This window comes from Brienomyrus brachyistius, chromosome 20 (assembly GCF_023856365.1).
Source record: "Brienomyrus brachyistius isolate T26 chromosome 20, BBRACH_0.4, whole genome shotgun sequence".
NCBI lineage: Eukaryota > Metazoa > Chordata > Actinopteri > Osteoglossiformes > Mormyridae > Brienomyrus > Brienomyrus brachyistius.
Genome location: NC_064552.1, coordinates 13,854,169 through 13,877,448, shown reverse-complemented (window position 1 = coordinate 13,877,448; position 23,280 = coordinate 13,854,169). Strand labels below are relative to the sequence as shown.

The 23,280-nt window shown below is 41.0% G+C and overlaps 1 protein-coding gene across 4 annotated transcripts in view; it reads right to left on the bottom strand.

Moving 5' to 3' along the window:
• The window catches only part of LOC125715727 (uncharacterized), a 50,458-nt gene extending 40,722 nt beyond the window's left edge, over positions 1–9,736 (bottom strand). For all 4 annotated transcript variants that reach the window (XM_048987584.1, XM_048987585.1, XM_048987587.1 and 1 more), the window contains exons 1-2: positions 9,278–9,736; positions 7,104–7,205 (exon numbers count right to left, since the gene is read on the bottom strand). In XM_048987584.1, the coding sequence (XP_048843541.1) occupies positions 7,104–7,205; positions 9,278–9,736 (561 nt within the window). The remainder of the gene's footprint in view (positions 1–7,103; positions 7,206–9,277) is intronic.
• Positions 9,737–23,280: the final 13,544 nt, after the last annotated feature.

Below are 23,280 nucleotides of genomic sequence, written 5' to 3'. Positions count from 1 at the left end.
AGGCTTAGCCTGCTGAGCGACTCGGACTCCCACGGGAAATGAGTCAAAAACTGGGCCAGAGTTCTCAGATAATTTAGCAGGATAACTCTGGGTCACACAGCCCTTGGCTGTAATGTCCAGAAAAGCAAACCCTTTCAGCTGACCTATGTCTCATCTCTCTGAAAACAGGACCATAATATAAACCGGAATCATTATGAGAACCCGGGAGTGCAAGGATCATTAATAACTCTGCAGTCTGCCTTTATTCATTCAAGCAAGGTAACATTAGTATGTTAGACAGTGACAGTTTCAACCGAGCTCAGCAAAGGTGCCATCTCTGAGCAAATGTGTGCTGTTTTTTCTTAGTTTGACTTTGTATTGTACGAGTTGTTGGCAATACTTACAGAGTGGCACAAGAGATTTATATTCAGTTCTGGAGTTGTAAAATACTACTCAACATTCATTTATGCACATATTTTGGTGTACTAGTCGATTTAGCTTAATTTACAACTAAGCGAAAACTCAATATGCTAGTTTCATACAGTGCACTTTGAATATTGTATTCCGTTCAAAATTGGGATTCTTAGCCAATCAGATAAAATATTTGGTATTGCCAAGCTAAGCAGATTAAAACTTCCATTATCCCATTTTAGAGGTGGTTCATTCCAAGGTAGCAACATCAATATTTCCTGAAGATTAATCAAGCGCAAACCTCACACACACACCCCCAGTTCTTGGTTTGGGATGTTGCTCTTCAGCTCATGCACATTTCATGAAAATTCTTACTATGTAAAACCAGATGTTTTTTTAAAATACAAAGTAGGTCAATTTGTTGCGATAGTCAGGAAGCATCAAAATATTTACATGCCTTCTTTCCTTTTTCCATACCTATCCTGAATCGGAAGGCAGCAAAATCAAATTCCATACTTTTCCATGTAAGGTTATTATATTGAGGTGTACTGGGTATACCTTATATATACCTTATATATAAGGTATACCTTATATATTTATGATACTTATAGAAGGTCAAATTGGCAGTATACGATTCCCTAGGTTATGTCAGTGGCTCCCAAAATGGGGGTTGTGACCGCAAGGGGTCGTGAGGGGGGTTGTAAGATGATTTCCAGAATATGTGAAAATAAACTTTAAAGCATTAAAAATAGTTAAAGGAATTGGCAGAGGCGTCCCAATTCAATATTATGTTGATATTTGTTTGGCAATTCAATATGTACCGCAAACTTTTAATCGCACTAGGGAGAGTAAATGATAAGACCAAAGACTTTTTCCCTAGGAAATTCAGTACAGATATGCAATCATACTTGGTAGTATAGAACACGAAATGTAATTCATTATGACAGTTGTGATTTTATATTTTAAATTTAAATTTATTTTGACAATGAGCAAATAAGCATGTATGAGGTTTTGCTATTAAGACGCATCGACAAATGCATTCCCTTTGATTTACAACAGTTTCTGTGCTTGTTTTTGTAGTTTTATCTATAACTAATTTCAAAACTATTTCCAAGGTTTGTACCGAACCGTGAATTTTGAGTACTGCTAAATAAAAGGTTAGCTGAAAGTACGTTTTGAAAAGAAAAGGTTAGAATTGATGGTCTGCAGGCCTTTTCTGGGAATACTGTTCCTTTGTTCTGTGCGTTCCATGTTGCAATTCCAATTACTTTCATCCTTTAAAATCTACACTCATTATGAGTGACAGGTCTTATGATGTGAAAAAGGTAGTGTTCTGTTTATAATTCTGCAACAAAAACAATCATAGTTTCAATATTGACCAAAATAATTGCAGTCATTGTGTTAGGTACAGTATTATGAAGCAGCCATAGTTTGCAGCGTTTTAAAAGGTCAGAGTACATTATGCAGAGGTTAGCTCATATCAGGAGTACGATTTTCATTTTAGTATAATACAGAGCAGTGGTTCTCAACCATATTTTTATCCAAGAACCTCTGGTGTTTGGGAAAACATGCGTGGGTGCTCCAACATAGGTTATGATATTGTCACTGCCAAATAATATAATTTCTTTTGAATATGACTCAAACAAGTTTTCACACCACTATGTCCACCAACACTTTTTTCTCAGTTTATCACACTGTTCACAAAACAAAAGTTTAACGTCCATGAACAAAAAAACTAAATCTAAAACCTATTTGGCAAATAGAAACCTATTTGACAACTAAATCTAAAAAAACTACATCTAAAACCAATTTGTTGGCTTTAAGATCAGAAGCCTGACAACCATTCCCTGTGAGATGACGCTAATTGAATGGTTTGATTAAGTCGGTTGCAATTGGTATCAAGGTTCTGTGCTAATTTGGGCCGAAACGAGAACCCCAGCGATCTCTTCTGCGCATTAATGCAGATATGCGACTATAATCAATAGTAGAGAACTATTATATATGTTTATTTTAGTATGCAAATGAGCGTCTCTTATTATGTTATTAAGACATGAGGACACTTATTTTATGGATCCTGGGCTGAAACGTTTGGGAACCCATGGGTTACGTCATGTACATCGATCATAACAACTCTGGTAATGATTACAAGATCATGCCAAATTTCAGACAGACTAATATAACTGCCTGTTAATTTCAGTGCTGGTTTTCATAATTGCTCAGTGGGGGCAGCACTACATTCAGTCGATGCTGTTAGTCAACATACCTCTAAACTAGTCTACAGTGCACGTGTGCAGGTAACATTGTCGAACATGTCTAGCTTGAATATGAATTCTCTTAATGAATATGAATTTTCTCTTAATAAAAAAAAAATCAGGCTGCACTAAAGTTCATTTAGATACTGGAATTTTTCTGCTAGCATTGTATCTCCGCAGCTCCAATATAGCCTAGCTGTGGACAGTATTTCGGATAACCTCACTGAAATTTTTCTTGTATCGTTGTCTTGTCCTCACTATTCCTGTCTTTCTGCTGGCAGTTAAAATATCTTTAGGCTGTTCTTATGAATCTCGACAAACAGCGCTGCTTTAATATAATTATTTCTTTTCACTAAAACCGTAATTACCTTGCTCGTATTAATGCACAGAAAGAATCCACAAATGGAACTCCAAGTTATGCGCGGTTCCAGACTGGCCACTTATTTGACCGTTTTGTTTTGCCGTGTTGTGATTGGCTGTCTCACTCACATGTGTTGGGAACATTAGCAGGGTCCCTGGACAGAGAAAAGCTAAAACGGCAATAAAAGGCAACAAAATAAAAATACATAATACGATAAAATATTATTCTGCGTCTAACAACTACTTATAACCAGAAATAATTCTTAAAATTATGTAAAATGCAGGTGGAAAATGTCACTATAGTCTTGGTAGCTGCCTGACAAATGTTAAATAGGATAGGACATGTGCGAGGAAACTGAATCAAGACGGACGTGTGGTTTCCAAAATCTTAGCATGAAATGCTCCTTTGTTTGACACTGTCACAAATTTGAAACGTTTATTTAATGCATTCTGTGGTTATTATGTATATAAATGATTTAAACCCTGATTGTTATTACACAACATTTTCAATCACACAAGACAGGGGAGAAGGTCAGAGGAAAATCAGTAATAACTTACTTGGCTTCAGATTCTGCAAGTTACAGTTTGAAGTTCATAATGATTGGCGCAATCACAGCATTTGCAGGCAATATTGTTAATTTCTGCTGAAAATCTGGTACCCAGAATGTACAAAGCCCTATTAGAGAACTCTGGCATTCTGATGTAAAAAAGAAAAATAAATATAAAAAAAAATGACTTAATAGTGATCTAAAGTTAAATAAAACACATGCACGTGTGGGAAAATGAGCATTAGACTTCTGATGAAGTCGTTGCTGACTAAGGTCCTTGTTAAACTAAGTGGATAAGGAACCGACTGGAAGACTGTGGCTTGTTGCTTGCCTACTGCCAACCCATACTAAGGACTTATGTCATCGTGGGAGGGGCCTCATCCTGGAACAGATGAGAGAACAGAGAGGAGTGCTGGTGCTTTAGTGCTGCCTGCGCTCTGCTTTGCAGGCAGAGAGCTGGTCTCAGACACAGGTTACGGGTCTTTCAATTGCCCTGCTGGAAAGGGGAGGATTAAAGCAAGTCAGCAGGCAAATGGCTGCAGGGCAATCAGCCCACCTAGAAAGACATGGGGATCACGCACCCCAGGGGAGAACAAGTAACCAAAAACATGAAGCTGGAGTAAAACATAACGGCAGGAACACACAGCCCACCACAGCCACACAGGAACCTGAGGGATGATGGCAGATTCCTTGGAGCTTAGCGACAAAATAATCACATTCACAAACACATAGATATAAAGTACCTTTAAATACTTTCACTGTATCACTGAACTGAACTATGCATACCACTGTATCACTGAACTGCAGCCCTGTTACCTGTTTAGTGACCGTTTCCTGGTATGAAGATGATGATTCTTTTGCTGTCTGCTTTGTAATTTTTTTATCAAGCCACGCTGACGTAATCTGAACACCCACCTTAATTAATCTACCATCACCCTGGGACTGGAATTCACTGGCATAAACACAACACAGTTTGGCTGCGTTATTTTATAACCGGATTATCATGCCCTTTTATCTATGTTAATATGGACACAGGGGCATCAGAAGCATTTTCAATGGTCAGAGTACATGATGCCAGTGGGTGAAAAATTGTGGGGCATTTTAAGCATTCGTTACTTGCTTATCCTTGTTGGAAGATATTCAGATTGAACTGCAAATGCATCACAAACAAACAATAATAATATATAAAGTATAAATATTAATGTGTTATTTATATATTTAATGTGGATCAGCCCATCCCTCCTTACGAATGTGGTCGACCATCCAGCTCTATAGCTGGTGTGCCTTTTAGCTGGTGGAAAGGTCAGACCTACAACTATCACCTTATAGGGAGAGAAAGCTAATCTATACTAACAAATTGTTAATAGCGCATTTGTGCTATGGAGGAGACAGCCAGTTGCTGCTTCACAAAAATACTGTCAGCTAACCGAAATCTTAGAAAACAAGGAGGGAAGCTATCAAAAAATGTATACTTTGTTCTTCTTCTACAGTGTTTGACTCATTAGTATAACAGGCCTTTTGGTGCTGTATAAGTAAACACCCATTTATCTTCCAACCACTTACAGGGTCATAGGTTTGAAGTCTATCCCAAGGCATAGGGGAATACCCTAAATGAGGTCCCTGTCCCTTTCAGAGTTCACACATGTACACATAATCATGGGAAACAGGAGCTGCCAATTTCCCTAAATGCATGTCTTTTGATTGCAGGAGGAAACTGAAGAACCCATAGGAAACCTTTGCAACATGGGGAGAACATGGAAGCTCCACACACACAGCAGGGACAGCATTTAAATCCTGAACCGAGATTTTCCGCTAAACGCTGCTTCCACCTCTCAAAACTTTGTTTTTGCAAAGACTGCAAATCGCTGTGCTACTAGCGCAAAATACTTCCAGATCGTTACCCTCTTATCTGATTCTTACGCTATATGTGTGTGTGTGTGTGTGCGCACACACTTTGCCATTTTAAACATTTTTGCTATATAAAAATTATAGGCGGCAAAACAAAGTACACGCACGTTTAACACCAAAATAGTATGAAAACTGCAGCCCTGCTTTTTCTAGTGTGGCTGTTCGAGACATGAAATAATTGCTCCTTCAGGCTTGGCACTCACAGGCATGACATCACTTCCTAAGTTCCAAGAGACTATTATCATACGTGCAACTGAATTCATGCTGTTTTGCATATGATTCATAGTGCGATACAGATTTCTGCCTCGGGAAATAGAGAAAGAGTCTTGAATCTCTTGTGGGATCGTGAAGGCAAAAAATTTATGAACTGAACTAGTTGCCCAAACATGATAACTTCGTGCATCATTTTGATTTTCGTAAGCAGTCTGTTTTTGCATTTGATGCTAATGTTATTTCCTAAACATGAACAATGCATTTATTATGTAGCAACATAAACTTCCCATGTAAGTAAGAGTAGAGTAATTAAAGTGTTGCATACATTTAAACTGTGGCAGTAACCAATAAGATGTCTTAATAATAAAAGATATAATTGCAATTCCCCAGGATTTCTGATTAAATTGCATTTCCGGGATTTAGACCAACAAATTGGTGACCAGATGGGGCAGATTTTTTTTAATCCACGCTGTTACCTACTGTACGCAAATCTCGGATGCCGATGCATAATGTCCGATATGCGCGCACACACATACACACTCACTGGTTTGTAATTATATCTTTCTGGCGATTCATTCCTGTGGGGAAAACTGTGATCCCAACATGACGACCTTAACCCTAAGTAATCAAACGAAATACGAGATGCATTTTTTATTTTTTGATTGCATTCCCAGATCATTGTGGGGACCTGAAAAATGCTCCCCACAACGTCAGATAAACAGGTTTTTAATCACATTGTGGGGTACAATGTAATGTAAACATAATCCACACACACAAAAATTCAATCGCAAACGTCATACCAAACCAATTTTCAATGAGACACAAATTACCTCATGTGGCAATAATAGTTTTATATTATAGCATGCCAAGATCCGCTAATACCCTATAATATTCTGCAGTACGTATTACTTTTAAAAAGTACTTTATTACTTCACTGTTTAGCTAACACATTTTTGCAAAGGGACTCACAGTTTTATGCATTTATAAAGCTGGATATTTATCCATTTAGAATAAGTACTTGGCAGCTAGTAACTTAAGCATCTTTAACCACTGCACCATCTGCTGACTTTTTATGTTAAATTGCATTCAATACGTGTTCTGTACTTGGGTGCAGTTTTAGGACTGTTATTTTAAGACAAAACCTAAAAAAACCTAATGCTTTCAAATAGTTTTGCTCCCATTTTTTCAATAAACATGCAAACAACAATAAAACAAAAATGAACTGGATTCTATATTCCCTGTGCATTTTAACTTTCGAAATCTATATATAATGTAACACATTTGTTCTTGCCAAAGCAGTTGATTGTATTTCACCTGTTAGAGGAACAGGCTACGCAATAAGACTTAAAATTATACTTATAGCATAAATAATTACCATAAATATTTCAGAGATGATGCTAATGTTTATTTTGAAAAAACTGTAAATGAATACCTGATCGGTGGATGTTATTCTATCGCCAAGACATCGTAATCCACTAGCAGGTGAACTCTGACTCTTCCCTGGCTCTGAGTCGGCATTCTTCCTAAGGAGACCCTGCAATATTAAATAAGGAATTATACATATTTGTTTTATAGAGAAACCTATATGCATTGATCTGGACATGCATATTTCAGTTTTGCTAGGTACGCTACAAAATGCAAGTTGGCATTCCTGTGAGGTCTGGTGCTGGTGTAAATGACATGCTTCTATCAAAATCCTCCATGACATGAATCCAAAGTATTGCAGATAATGTTACACAGCTTCATTCTGAGAGTGCCTCATTCTTCAGAGTAGACAGCTGCATGCAATGTTTAACTCTAGTAGCTTCGGGGAGCAACAGGATAGCTTGTGGAGAATTAACCCCAGGACATCCAACCTGATGTAATGTCCTGGCAGTCTCAACAGCCAATGAGTATGCACAGAGAACAACATATAAAAATGATGTCATCCTTTGTGGTGACAATTTAAAGACTGTAGTAATTCCCAAAATCCATAGCACATGCCTACTGCCGTTCCATGGTCCTAGTACTTCTCAGTACATGCTTAATAAAAATAGCATACATTTTTCACATAGATTGTATGGTATCTGAAAATATAGCAAATTAATCTGTTTTACACACAGTCACACAAAATATCATTACTATATTTTTATTATTTGTTTTCAGTTCATGTCATAAAAAATCCAGGGTTTTAGCTCCATTCATTTTTGATTGGCTTTTGCAATGTATTATCATTATTATTAGTATAATAATAATAATAATAATAATAATAAATATTATTATTATTGTTGTTATTGTTGTTGTTTCTGTTATTATTGCTATTGTTGTTTCTGTTATTATTGCTATTGTTGTTAGTATTCTGTTTCACTGTCAGCCATCTGGTTAACATGTTATGGAAGTTATAGAAGATTTCTTCTTTGAAAGTTATCAGCAGAAATGCATAAATAGAAGTGAAATTTTACTCTGAACGATAGACATTACTAAGAAAAGGTGTTAGGCAATCAAAGAAAATGTTTAAAGATTTTTGTATGGATAGTGGGTGCACATTTGTTCAGGAGAAAAAAAAACAATTTACCATTAGAACACGTACAAATGAACAGTAACACAATAAAAATGAACAATTATTTCTCCTGTTGTGCAAAAAGATTCTGATATCTTGTTAGACAGTGCAATGAACACTGCTTCACATCACAGCCTTTCCATGTATTTGTTAAATTTCTCCACCAGCTCACTTCATTATTTAACTTGCTTGGTCACATGACTCAATGGCATGTTGATTATCTGAACATGGGGTGTTAAAATTATATAAGTTTATTGGATGCTTTCTGCAAATACTAGAGTGATGTTTTAAAATGGCTTACTTAGAACTCTTTGAGAGACATAAAATGATATTTTTACACCAATGTGAAGATCTTTCACACAATCATTTCCTTTGACTGCCTAAGACTTCTGCACATTACTGTGTATGTGCTAGCAGATGGTTGCCACAACACAGCCGCGTGTTTCGGGAGCGTGTCAGTAGGAAGAGGCGGCAGAGCTGCTCTTCATGTGAAAGTGATTAAAGGCAGGGCTCTCACCGGAGAACGTCCTGTTTACGTTTAGCCATTCTTACTAGAGATCATTTAAAAGAAATAACAAATTAATTGGCTCCATGTGCGTTGCCTGTTCGGACACGTTAAACGTCAGGCCACGTAAATCTGTGCTACCTGGGAGCGGCATTTTTAAAAGAAAACCCTTTTCCTCAGCTTGTTTCCTTCTGCTTCCAGTCATTGTTTCCATTAGACATCACTCAGCGAGCCGGACGCCAGCGTACAGGGAATACCACGTTACGCCATCCAAAAGGTATCTTTTTGCCTTCGTTTATCATTTATGTCTGTGTTCAGTGTAAGTGTGCAGGAAGCACAAGGAAAACAGAGGCCGTATCATTAAATAAAACGCAATCAAGTACAGGGCTTAGTAAAGTTTGCAGTTGCCATTAATGCAAACTGAAAAAAGTCAACTTACATGAGGCTTCTTCTACGCAACAGCAAAAACCTGTTCATTTTAACATCCGTTTTGATAATGCATGCATAATGTCAATAAGGTATGGTGTCAAATAAACATATTAATGATTGATATAGGCTGTACCTTAAGGGGGGAATCAGATCTATTCTCACAGCTGGCCTCTGTGATCTTGGGTAGGAGGCTGCAGACTCCCTCGTAGCTGTCCTCAGAGCCGGAGGTCTCAGCTGTACGACAGTGCTTGGACTGGACATCCACATCCCCAGTGGGTTTAGTGCTGCCAGAGATGTGTATCTTCTTGATGGCCCGCGATGCACTGCTTTGTGGTAGCGCTCCACTGCTGAGACCATCATCCAGGGGCACCTCCTCCTGCACGCTCTCCGCCTCAGCCACCTGGGCGACGTGCACCTGAGGACAGTCAGTGCCAGAGGACACCTGGTTGGTGCTGGTCCCTGCCTTACAGGTGTCCAGCACCTGGCTTGGTAAGAAGGCGGCCATCAGCTCGGGGCATTTGGGTGCGGTGGGGACAGACAGCCTGGTCCCGATCGTGAAAGGTTGAATTTTCCTCACCACACTCTCTGACATGGCTGAGTCGTAGGTTCCGAACGACAGGAGTCAATAAGCGTCAATGCAGAAATAACCACCAAAAAGGGTCCTTCTCCCTCCCAGACATGAGAGAGGATGAAAGAGCAATGCGAAGAGGCAGCTGTCTGAGTCGAACGTGATGGAGGCCCAGTTTTCCAGGTAGTTTTGTCCAACTGCAGAATGCTGAGGATGCAGGGCTGGCTGACCCCACCCCTCACTGCCCCACACAGATATACGTGGGCCCAGATGGGGGGGCACGGGCAAATGACGCGAGGAACAGGCACGCCCCACACGCCTCACCAGCAGCTGAGTCGCCACTAATTTGCCTCTATCCAGGCTGATAAGCAGGGAGTGAAGCGAGAGGAGAGCGGCCGTCGGGCTGTCTGGGAGGACAGGAAGAGAGAGAAAGAGAGAGAGAGAGAGAGAGAGAGAGAGAGGGAGGGAGAGAGGGAGGGAGAGAGCAGATTTTTGTTAAAAACAGCAGTGAAGTCACCAGTTCCTGTCAGAGCATGTGCAGAAAGGACTGGTATAACAAAAGGGCTTTAAAGTTCACATGTCAAAGGATCTCAAATTAGGGTGGCTGCTCAGATAAGGAGGTGACCGAGAAGCAAATGCAAACCAGACCAATCGTCTGCGAGTGCAGCCTGGGAATGAGGTAATGCCTTAAGCATCAACAACGCAATCTACCCCCGAACCACAGCTCCGTTTTACAGTCCTGTTTTTTTTTAACTTTCTTTTTTCAGTCGTAAAAGACAACATACAAGTACACCGTCAAAAGAAACACAGCTCAGTTGGAAATGCTGTAAAGAAAAAGCTTAAAATGATGCAGGACAAGGGGGGTAGGGGGTTAAAAAAGATTTGAAAAGTGTTTAAAACTGATAAAGCGATTTGCAGCAAGGAAATAGTCTTACTTTTTGTGCTGTTGTTACAAAAAGTTGACAAAAGTGGTTCAGAGCAAGTTTTACAAGAAAATGTAGAGAAACATACACTAGCATACAATAACTCAGCCTGTGAATGATTTGAACCAGGTGCCCCTAAACACATGCTAAAGACGTTAAATATTTGCTTCATTCACCCCTGGTGTATGTTCACATCCGCACAGGCTTCAAGAAGCCACATTTCACCGACACAGACACCAAGCCATGACTGCAATCAGTCCAGAAGAACATCTCCAGGGGCAACTGCAGCACCTCCGCACCCCATAATGTGAGGCTAAGGGAGGTGCTTCATTTACCTCATTAATCAATTCCTGAAGAAATATTCATGAAAATGGAGGGGGGGGGGGTCATAGATGCATCACAGTAACAGGATCTACTTACAATAAATGAGTATATGAGCAGCTAAGTTTATTAATCTGGACTCTTACTGACATACTGAAGTCCAGTATTTATTGTCAAATAGTCAAATATTAGAAAATCATTAAACTCTTAGGAATGCAATTAAAGTTTTATACCGATACTCAAATCTGCAATGCACTGTTTTTATACACTGATGTGGATTGCACCACTGGTACTGATTTATTTCTTATGAATGCATTTAACAGGTGCCAGTTCTGGCACTGCATTCTGGACAGTGTTTATGCAGTGCACCTCTTCTGGACACCGAGCCTCCAAGCATGTCCTTTCTAGGTCATACTGATGCTCCTCACAGATTTCTAACAGATATTCAAACGCTGATTTGAAATACGCCAACAAAACAAGGTTCCCATGTCTCACTCATGCCATATTCCAGTGTGAACCAAAGATTTGGGCATAAGAAGGCTACTAATTACTTCCACAAGATTCCACAATCTATGTGTATTAATCTTATGCCGTGTTCCTGTGTAATGAATAATAGTCTTTTTGTTGAAAATGCACAGTGCTGGAAAGACATAAATGGAGTGGAGATGGTAAAAATTTGTCAGGCAAAGGCAATCATTACCTCCACAAACTGTCTCCTCAAATATTTCTCATGTTACTATAAAATAAGTTATTACTATTGTTTCTGCTTGCTGTTGGGTAGAATTGAAGACCTGAAATTTGAATGGATGCTTAATTATTGATATTGTTATCAGATCAAGCTTTTAATTTTTTTTTACTTGTATCCATAACTGATGATATTCATGGAACTCAAAATGAACATTAATTTCATTATGAGGCAAAAACTAATGCATGTAGACTTGTACAACTACAGGTTTATGTTTTTTTGTATAATCAACACTTTATTATGCCTCCCTCAACTTGCTCTTTGTAGAGTAAGCTGTCTGCAAAGGGCTGCCACCTGTTGGGGCACCCAGGGAGCTGGGGGTTAAGAACCTTGCTCAAGGACCCACAGACGTGCTGAGGCTGGGTTTTGAACCAGCGACCTTGTGATCACAAGCATAGAGGCTTAGCCCACCGAACCACATATTCATGAGTTTATTCATTCATTACAATGTGGCTTAATAAATGTTAATGTCATTTTGTACATCTTATTCAGGATGGAATCAAAATGCTGACATCACAAGCAGACAGTGCAAGTACATCACTGTATGTTTAGAAATCTGTATGAACCTAAATTAGGTAAACGAGGAGAATGTGAGAGTGACATGTTTGTGTGAGCACTATTGTTACACTCTCGCCAAAGCTCAGATTCCCTTCTTCTTAGCTCACCCACTTGTGTGTATCTTTAGACTGAATAATGGAGAGCAGGTTTTGTTTTCTTCTGGAAATTGTAACTTTTGGGGGCTCATGTTGCTTCAGCCCGAAGAAACCTGAGTGGAAATCATTCATACTTCAGTCTTTCTGTCTCTGTCCTTCCTCCCCTCCTTCAAACTGCATGGACATGTGATTTTCAGGTTAGTGTAAAAGAACTCAATAATACAAAACATGATTTACTGTGAGCAAACAAAGTGCTGAAAGTAGATTAGACTCATAAACTCTGCCTGCATCAATACTGATCTTGATCTGAGTTATTTTGCCTTGAGACTAGCAAAGGGCTTCGTGAAAATGCCGGACCCCTGTCACTTTGCCCTTTACTTTATAATGCAAAATTGTCATCTTGGCATCCTAAAAACAGTTGCTCAAACAAAGCATTTTTGTCAACCGTCCACATATTTTGCTTCTAAGCGAAACAACCCAATATTCGAACGAGGCGTAAGGTACCACGGGTGTCGTAATAAATAGCGCCATGAACAGCACATTTGCAAAAGCACATTTATGCTATCAGGTTCTCACACTTGAATGATCTTTCCCCGTTTATTGCCTCGCCATACATTAGAGGTGCTATAAGCCTCACCCTTACAGCACTGTAAAATCTGCAGGGTAGGATGAAGCAGAGGAGAGTGAGGGGTCGGGAACAGAGGGCGATGTAATCATCTCCTGCCTTTGGCAAAATTTCACACCTGCATTCCCAGAAATTCTTCTTATCTCTGTGAGAAGAAATGAGAGTCATGAGGAACCTATGATGTCATTCACCGTACCGGCTGGGTTGCCAGTTCCAGGTAAGAGATGCACCTGTGAAAGTGACAAAGGATCACTTGAACTGTGATCACCTACCAGCTGCACAGAATGCTTACTTCACTGATTCTTTTTGCTTCTGCTTCTTCTTTTGTGCTAATGGTGCTTGTCCAGTAAGTCTTCCAATGGTTTCACTGAGGCAGACAGTTGTGAGAGAGATCAGATATGAGGGATGATGTGAATGTTCCAACTCCTGCATTAAATAAATCTTACATTTGAAATGTGCATCCATAAACCGCATCATACAAGACAAATATAGTCATTTTTACAGAAATCTGGAAATCACAATAGAATTCTTTAACCATACACAAAACACACAGTTTGACACAATGGAATTCATTCATTCGCATACAGACACCACACTGGCTGAATAGCACAACAGAGAATGTGCTTCCCGCTTCCCCTAATGTGTGTAATTTGTTAATTATTATTTTTTGCTCCCATGTTAAGCATATAATGTATCATAAATAATTACACTTAAAAAAATATCCTTAGATTTAAAAAGTAGGAGCCTCTAATACAGATATTCATACATCAAGACATGGACTGTGGATATTTATCGCGTTGCCGTGTAATCATTTGCTAATTCATTTGATATGTGACTTGCCTCTTATTTTCATAAATATACATATGAATTTGTAAGGTGTATGCATATTATTATTATTTTTTTTATTTTTTATTATTATTTTATTTATTTATTTGTTTGTTTATTTATTTATTTATTTATTTATTTATTTATTTTATTATAGTGCTGTCTGATTTTTGTCCTGTTCCTGTAATTGTGTTTTTGGATGTTTGATGTTCTTCTTGTTTGCACCTTAAATAAATAAATCAATTAATTAATAAATTAATACAAATAAAAAATCGGGCATCCACGAAAAATGAGTTTTTGTACTGCAGTCCAACCAGCCTGCAGTGTAACATAAGAAATAAGAACAGCATGGATTTCAGTGTTTCGAAGTTTTGAGAATGGGGTGGCTTATAAAGGCGGCAATTAAAACGAGCTGAAGTGGAAATAAACTGCAAAACAGATACCTTTAATGGGGCGGGAAGAAAGACGGCATTCTCTGTGCCATGCATGAGTAATTAAAAACATTACATCACACACCTGAAATGTGCCTCCCCCTCCATTTCCAAGCCGGACGGCAGTTTCATGGTAAAATCAACAACATGGAGGAATCTGGATTTATCATATGCTGGTTCTGGCTGCGGTGCAAGCTTTTGGATTCGTTGACATGGAAAGTTGACCGAAGAGCGGTCAAAACCTTTTGTTCCTGATAGAGAGATAGTGAAAATGTTTAAATGTAAGGGAAGGTGGGGGGGTGGCCGCGATGGCTCCTTGGCCAGCATGGTGACCTCACACCTCCGGGTCTGTGAGTCTGAATTGTACCCCAGCTCTAAGTGTGCGGAGTCCCTGTTTTTGTGTAGGTTTCCTCTCCAGTTCCCTTCTGCATCCCACCGAGGAGACTTAGAGCTGCTGAATTTACCATAGTGTGTAAGTGAGCGTGTGCCCCTTGACAGCCGAGCATCTCGCCCAGGATGGTCCCTCCCTCATGCTTGTGTTTCCTGGCATAGGCTCCAGCTTCTCCCTGACCCTGTACCAGGTATGCAGCCACAGCAGGTGGATGGATGGACATCAAATGGAAATTAGAAGGTGTGACACAGTAAATAACACAAGCCCATATCAGCTAGCTGCAAACTGCTGTACTAGCTTACCAACTACAGCAGCGGTCAGCAGCCTGGATCCTGGAGTGCCGCTATCCAGCAGGTTTTCCATCCTCCCTGGTCTCTGGTGAACTACACCTGATAGTAGACAGATAGTAACCCGTCAGGTAGGATAGGAAACCTGCCGGATACCGGTACTCCAGGATCAGGGTTGACTACCGCTGCTCTGTGGCATCGGCAGACGTTTTGAACACGTCAGAACTTGCCAGGAGGGCATTGGACAAAAAAACTTAATTTTCTCTTTATGAGAAGGAAATATTGCGCAGAAAACCTAAAATCTTTGCTATCCAATTAAACTTCCAGTCGTCTTTAACAGTTGAAATATGACTTTCAGACAGATGGTCATGCTGCCATGATTCCATACACATAAAAGGAACAAAAGCCATTCTGAAACAGGTAGCGTTTCATATTCAAACAATTCAGTGAATGTTAGAAATCCGGTAGTCTGCGTTAATCTGCTAATCATCTCGTTTTCTGTACTTCAATCATTTTGATTAGAAAAGCAGGTATACATCTCATCTGAGAGAACAGAGTGGTGACATATCATATTCCTAGTGTAAGCTGAGCCATCAGCTCACGGTTAGACGTATTCAATTCACATCCCAAAATTCAAGAACAATTTCATTGGCTTCCTTACTTTTCTTCTCCTACTTTGTAATAATGTTTACTGGTAAAGATTTTTTTAATAAGAAGGTCTTTGAATAAACATAAGCAAAGAAAAATGGAAGAGTAAAGGTCTTTACAGCTGCTCAACTGTGAATATTGTCCTTTTCTCATAATGAAATCGTGGGATATTTACTGTATTATTTTAGTGTGATTGACAGCTGATTCAAAATTACCTAACGCTTAGGTATTCTGCCAATCTAACAAGTAAAACCGCACCCAACTAACTTGCTACCGAACATGGGATGGGCAACTTATACGTTATTCTGATGCAATATTAATTTTGCTCTGAGAAAAATCCGGTAAATGCCGTGACATGTATAGCGGTGGGCCAAGCTAACAACCAGACTTGTATAGCTCTGACAAAGTCATGAAAAATCCAGGATATCTCTGTAAAACTTTAAATTAAAAGAACCCACATTATCACTGTAGAAGGTCTACCCCAGAAAACACTACACTGTTATTATGGAGTGGTTGTGTTACCAAATGTCAGTCAGACCCTTAACTTGATGATGTCAGAGAGGACGCCATGTCTGTAATTGGTAGTGTGTACATCCAATAAGAAGTTTCCATGCAGAAACTTGAAAGCATGCTCTATCCCACCAATTAGGGGGTAAAAATTGGGCCTGGACTGCTTTAAATATACATATAGAAGAGACGGCCAGCAGCACCATGTGCTGTTGATGTCATTGCTTTGGGGAGACATGCTCCTGCCTATGTTTTTTTTAGGCAAGTTCCTGCAGGTTTGAAGACATCCATCCGAAAGAGTGAGAGGAGGAAATCACCTATGGCAAAGGCCTATGTTCTATTTTTACCTCTTCGACCAGCAAACCAACAGCATCTGGTCATCTCCCCACCATGTGAAAATAAGCCGAAGCCTAGATGTTTCTTATGCTCCTCAATCGTGGAATGAGCTTCCTGTCCACATCCGGTCAAAGGAGTTTCTCTAAACCTTCGGAAATGTCTCAAGACCATATGTTCTTAGGACTCCTGAGTTAGCTTGTACAATTGGTGCACCTGAGAAACAGCTTCAGCTATGCATTCCTATGGTAATATTCTTACTGGTACCAGATAACAATAATTTTCCCCCTAGCAATCAATGAAGTTCGGTCTTAGTGCACATTTCAGGATGGTACTTTAGATCCAATTGCTGTACGATATCGCCATCTATTGGTTCTCCCTGGAACTACACATATGATATAAAGGCGGGAGATACAATAGATTGTTTAAAAAGTCCACTTATCTGACAAAGTAGATATAGCGATGTACCACATAAGAAAGACAACTAAATCCTGATTATCCATTCATCTATATTCCCGTTGATGGTCATGGGAGCGTGAGCTATATCATAGGGTAGAAGGCTGGGGAACTACCTGGATGAGATGGCAGAGAAGAATTACACATGCAGGTTAAAGAGAAAACAGATATTACATTAGTGATATATACTAACATGGAGAAAAACAGTCATGAAACCCAGGAGCGTCAGAAGCATTTTGAATGTGGGGGTGGCAAACTGGCATAAAACTAATATTTTATGTTAAGTGTGAGGGGGATACGTTTAATGATTTACTGGCGGCGACGCCCATGATGAAAACAGAAATAGTATTCCATGTCACGCACGCAGTATGGCTGCTCTAATCCAGGGGTTCCCAACCACCGGGCCGTGGAGCATTTTGTGCCGGGATGCGGCGAGCGGATAACAGAGGGGGTTATATTTTGGAAAACACTTCCATCTGTGGCCCATAGGTGGCGATAAGGAAACACACGTTGTGATTACAGTAAAATCCCGTTATAGTGGACTAGTGAAATAGTTTTCCATCTCACGCAGGCAGTATGGCTGCTATAATCCAGGGGTCCCCAACCACCGAGCCGTGGAGCATTTTGTGCCGGGCCGCGGCGAGTGGATAACAGAGGCGCTTTTATTTTGGAAAACACTTCCATCTGTGGCCCATAGGTGGCGATAAAGCAACGCACTTGGTGATTACAGTAAAATCCCGTTATAGTGGACTCGCTTATAACCGAATATCATCTATAACGTACGATCTATACCATAAGTGTGTCTACTGGGGTGTGGCATGAGTAAATGGTGTCCTGTAGTTGTGTTCTGGGGGGTCATCTGCGGGTGAGGGGCGGGTATTTAGGGATCATGGGAACATCCTGCAGCAGTTCAGTGGTGACATTTGAAATTTCTGACTGGGATTGCTAAGAGGAAACTTGTGTATACATGCACCTGCTGAATGACATAACGTAATTTGGACTGAGGGGGGTGCAGCCCAGTTCTGATCCAACCAGCAGCCATGATGTTAAGGTTCTGGTCCGGTATGATCTGAGTAACAGCAAAAGGCCTATAGACCAAATCTTCTGTGTGTGTGTGTGTGTGGGGACCAAATGTTCCCCAAAATATAATAAAAAGCTGCTATTTTGACATTGTGAGGGTCATTTTTCATGTGTGTGTGTGTGTGTGTGTGTGAGAGAGAGAGAGAGAGAGAGAGAGAGAGAGAGAGAGAGAGAGAGATGCTGAACAGGGATCTCTACTCACTGCTCCTTCCTCCAGGATTATGATCTCAGTGTGACAGAAGGAAGTTCTGGACCTTGTTCCTGCATAGCTGTTCTGCCCACCTCTAGAACAAGCTGCACGTGAGGGTGGCAGGAAATAGTGAGGGGTGCACTCTCTCTCAAACACACCAGCACGCTCAGTGGGTGAAAGCACTAAACAGAAAAGGATAAGCTCCGCCCTCCGAAAGGTTGCCACCCACCGTGGAGAGGCTGAGGAGGATAGGGAACATGGAACGAAATGTCATCAGCGAGCGACAGAGAACAATCTTTTTATGGGTGAAAGAGGCATTAGTGCAACAGTTTACGACAGCGGGTGCTTTGCAAAAAAGCAGAAGGCACTGCTGTACACAGTCAGCAAGCTGAAAGCGTGACAGCACATCTGCACAGCGTGTGTGTGCGTGTGTGTGTGTGTGTGAGAGAGAGAGAGAGAGAGAGAGAGAGAGAGAAAGAGAGATTTTAGGCAGCTACCACATGAAGTGCTGGCACATATATTTGTTTATGGCGCCATACTGGTGAGAGAAAAGACGGTGGTTGTGTGACAGACAGCATCCGTCAGTGTGTGCTTACAGCTATGGGCAGATCACATGGAAAGGTAAAACGGCATGTCTGATAGCTCAGGACTCTAGCAGCACAGGGAACCAAACACAGCCATACACACACTCTTGCACATGCATGAGCCCCCACATCAGTGTTAGACTGATCATGCTTGATGTTTCCACTGAGTGGCTAGATTGCAACATTTTTACAAGATTAAGCAAGCATCGAAACACTGTCTGCAAGCGCTGTACCTTTTAGGGAAAGAATTTGAGGAGGGGTGTACTTGAGGTTACCCACTGGGCAGGCTGTTGGGGGGGAGATGGGTCTATCTCTTCCTGGGTGGCCATCAGAGACTAGCGAGGTGCAGCGTGCTGTATGATGCTGGGGAGAGAAGGCACTACGCAGCAGCTGAACGATTTCTTGGCTGTGCACATGTCCTGGGCACGGTACCAGCTGCCTGTCTCCACATCGTAGAACTTCACCTTGGTAGTGACTCTGAACCCATCGTAGCCGCCCATCATGAACAGCAGGTCGTCCACCACTGCGACGCCAAAGTTGCCGCGCGGCATGAACATGGGGGCCACATCATGCCAGCCGTTTGTCGTAGGGTCACAGATCTCCACGCTCTGCAATTATTCAGACTTGCTGAGACCTCCCACCTAGGAGACGCCAAAGGTACGTGATCACTCAGATGCCAAACGGATGGGCGAACATCAACTTTCCCAAAGTTATGAGCTCTTGAGGAATTTATGCCTTAAGAAATAAGGTTCCTTTGAACCTCCCATTGTCTATATGTGACTCAAGATTATAATTCATTTGTGTTCAACATACATGTCAACCTAACTGCAGTGAAAACAGGGATTTGGGTGACGGAAAACACGTATGATTCGGTGAAAACTGTGAACCATTAAAAAAAGACTCCTTATGCTGGTATGTTTTGCTTTTATTATTATTATTACTAAAAAATAACACTTGCAGTTAGACAGACACTTATAAAACAATAATCTGACCGCTTATGTCGAGCTGCAGAATATACCTGTAATCAAATATCTAAGCTTTATTTCCCAAGCTTGCAGCATACAGTTAGACCCCTCCAGCATATTTGTTTATAACCCAGAAAGGAATGCAGGCGGGCTAAAGAGGGGGGTGTATATATGTATGTGCATTCAGATAAGACTTCACAGCAGGTCATTTCTGTTACTGAACTTTTTGTTTGGCCCAAGTGCATCACAATCCGTGACACAACAGCAAAGACAAAGAATTGTGAGTCTCATGGGTAAAACGTGAGACTTCACATAGAAAGGAGTCACTCGCTGCATAGATTATCCCCTTTTATGCAGCAACTCCAAGGCCATGTCAGGGAATGGTCTCAGTAGAGAGGGTCTCAGTTCCGCTGTAGCCCCCACAGATGTAAATCTAGGAAAACCAGTGTAAATATGAGAACCGTTATGCTGTATATATCTAGGGATGGAGATCTAGAAAGAGTAAATGTACTTTTTGCTAATGCATGTTGAATCCATCCATCTTCCATAAAAGTTTATTCAGTACAGGGTCGAGGTGAACAAGGAGCCTACCACAACGAGCAGAAGACACAAGGTAGGGGATTTACAGATAAAGTTCATTGTGACACAAACATAAAAGTATGTGCTGTGGATAGTGTAGGACAGGATTCACCAGTTCCAGTTCTGCAGAGCCAGAATCCAATACAGCTTGCAGATTTACTTACTCAGGCACACCTTAATCAGCTAATTGCCCGGTTTAGCAGGTGTGTTTAACAGGGAAATTTGCAAACTATTTTGGATTCGGAGAACTTCTGAAATACGAAGCCTACTACTAGTCCAAAGGGTTTCTGTAAGCAGTGATCCATTGTCAACAAGCCGGACTCTGTTACCAGCCCCACAGTCAATGGTTCAGTGTGATATTGACTTTTTACCATCCTGGCAGCTATCTGTGAGTTCCCCAGCAGGGTGTGTTTCCTGGAATGAATTTCTGAATCAACTGAAAGAATTGTGTTTCTGTTTTTACAATCATTTGTCTGATATTTTGGTGCATTTATCTGAGGTACCTAAAGAATAAGTCCAGACATGTCTGAAAGACGGTGACAGTCTAGTTTTGATGGTGTCAGTGTAGCTAAAAGTATACGTACAAACGACGATGATGATAAAGTGGTGATGAACCCTGAACTGCTTGAGATGGTTGCTGAACTGAATGGTGAATTTAACCCCTTCTTACTTGCCTTAATAAATGATTTAAATGAAAATGGACCTGATGTAAATAGGGGATGCTATGGATAATGTACACGGGCTAGCTCCTGAGATTGTAAATGACACAGAAATGGATGATGTAGAGCCGCAGGCCATGGTTAATATGGATGTGTCACAACAATAAGGTTAGGGTGGAGGTGATGCTAATGTGGATCTTAATGTAACACGCAGACCCAGATTTAACAATACAGAAATAAGACAAGGCTTTAATTTTGATGGTATAGAGCAGAGGTCACTAACAGGCAGACTGCGGTCCGGGTCCAGAACCAGAAGCTGTCCCACACGGACCCGGACCGATAACCAAAACCAGAAAGTTATTATTTAAAACCTGACGGGGTGCTTCTATTTTAACCGGGGTAGTGTTTATAGTCTTTTCGGTAGTGGTTTAGTAGTAGAACTGCCGTTTTCCGCACCAATGAAAGTCAAACACCTTTAACCGCCAAGCAAGACGTAGTTCAGCATATAAAGCCCTTTGTTTGCGCTAATGTGCCATTAGTGTTAATAGCAGCAGCGAAGCTCACACCCGCTACCTAAACTGTCCTGATATCATACAGCAGAAAAGCTTTCAAACACAGTAGGTATTATATAACATGTTGCATAAATAGATGTAATTTATTGGTGATTTTATGTTTGATGAAGTTTCCACTTTTTAACAAGTATGAAGTAATGTTTATGTTAAATAAATCAACTCAGGTGAAACAAAAAATGCACGTTTTCAGGGTTGCCAAATCTCAAGCATCTAGCATGACACTCACGCTTTCACACTCATGCAGAAAATCCTATTGCAAATCTATATTATTCCATTATAAACACTAAAATTAGCTACGTCAAAGGTGTATTTACACGGTTAAATACAAAAGCAGACTATTTACAGGGTAAGAACTGTTACATATATGTGCAGACATCTTGAATTGAAAATCTCACTCCAGCCAGCTGGCCGAAGTTCTATGTCACGTGACAGTAAATACTGTCAAAAAAGGTTTTGAATTGTACTGAATTAATTTGATTTGACACTCAGGTATTGATTACATGTAATGTTGAAGTAACAGACTACTTAAATATATATATCACACTAAATAGTTAGAGATTATGATCTTCCAGACTTTTGCTTCAAGAAATTTTCTCTAACTGGACCTCTTTACATTTTAACTGAATACCCCTGGTATAGAGCATAATCACACAATCGATTTGTACAGGGGTGTGAAGTTGAACTGCAGGGTGATTCAGTAACCAACCACATTGCCATGGATATTGGAAGTGAAATCAATTTAGATGATTTGCTTACGATGATAGAGAACCTGCCAACTCTGACAATAATCTATATTTTGCATATTGTGTAGCACATCTCTTAAATCCAGATCTCCCACACAATGCCACAGAACTGGAGGCTAAATGGATGCAGAATGCAGTTAGTCTGAATGATACTAGCTTGAGCAATTGCTTGGGGTCAAGATTGTCGTGTGGTACCATTGTGACAAGACAGATGTTTTTAAGAAGTGTTCAGACAACAAATGTGCCTGGTGATAAAATGATCTTCTTTTACCTCCAGGATGCGCATTATCCAACCATCCATCATCTATTGCTTATCCGGATCAGGTCGCAGGGGCAGCAGTCTAAGCAGGGAAACCCTGACTTCCCTCTCCCCGGCCACTTCATCCAGCTCCTTCACAGGAATCCCAAGGCATTCTCAGGCCAGCCGAGAGACAAAGCCCTCCAGCGTGTCCTGGGTCTTCCCCGGGGCCTCCTCCCAGTGGGATATGCCTGGAACACCTCACCAGGAAGACATCCAGGAGGCATCCTAAGCAGATGCCCAAGCCACCTCATCTGGCTCCTCTCGATGCGGAGCAGTGGCTCTACTCTGAGTACCTCCTGAATGACCGAGCTCCTCACCCTACAGTATCTCTAAGGGAGAACCCTTCCGCCTGCACCGGAAACCCATTTCGGCCGCTTGCACCCGCGATCTCGTTCTTTCGGTCACTACTCACAGTTCATGACCATAGGTGATGGTAGGAACGTAGATCGACTGGTAAATCGAGAGCTTTGCCTTTTGGCTCAGCTCCTTCTTCACCATGACAGACCGATGCAGCTCCTGCATCACTGCTGATGCCGCACTGATCCGCCTGCCGATCTCCCGCTCCATCGTTCCCTCACTCGTGAACTAGACCCCGAGATACTTAAACTCCTCCACTTGGGGGAGGACCCCCTCCCCAACCCGGAGAGAGCACTCCACCCTTTTCTGGCTGAGGACCATGGTCTCAGATTTGGAGGTACTGATTCTCATCCCAGCCACTTCACATTCGGCTGCGAACTGCTCCAGTGAGAG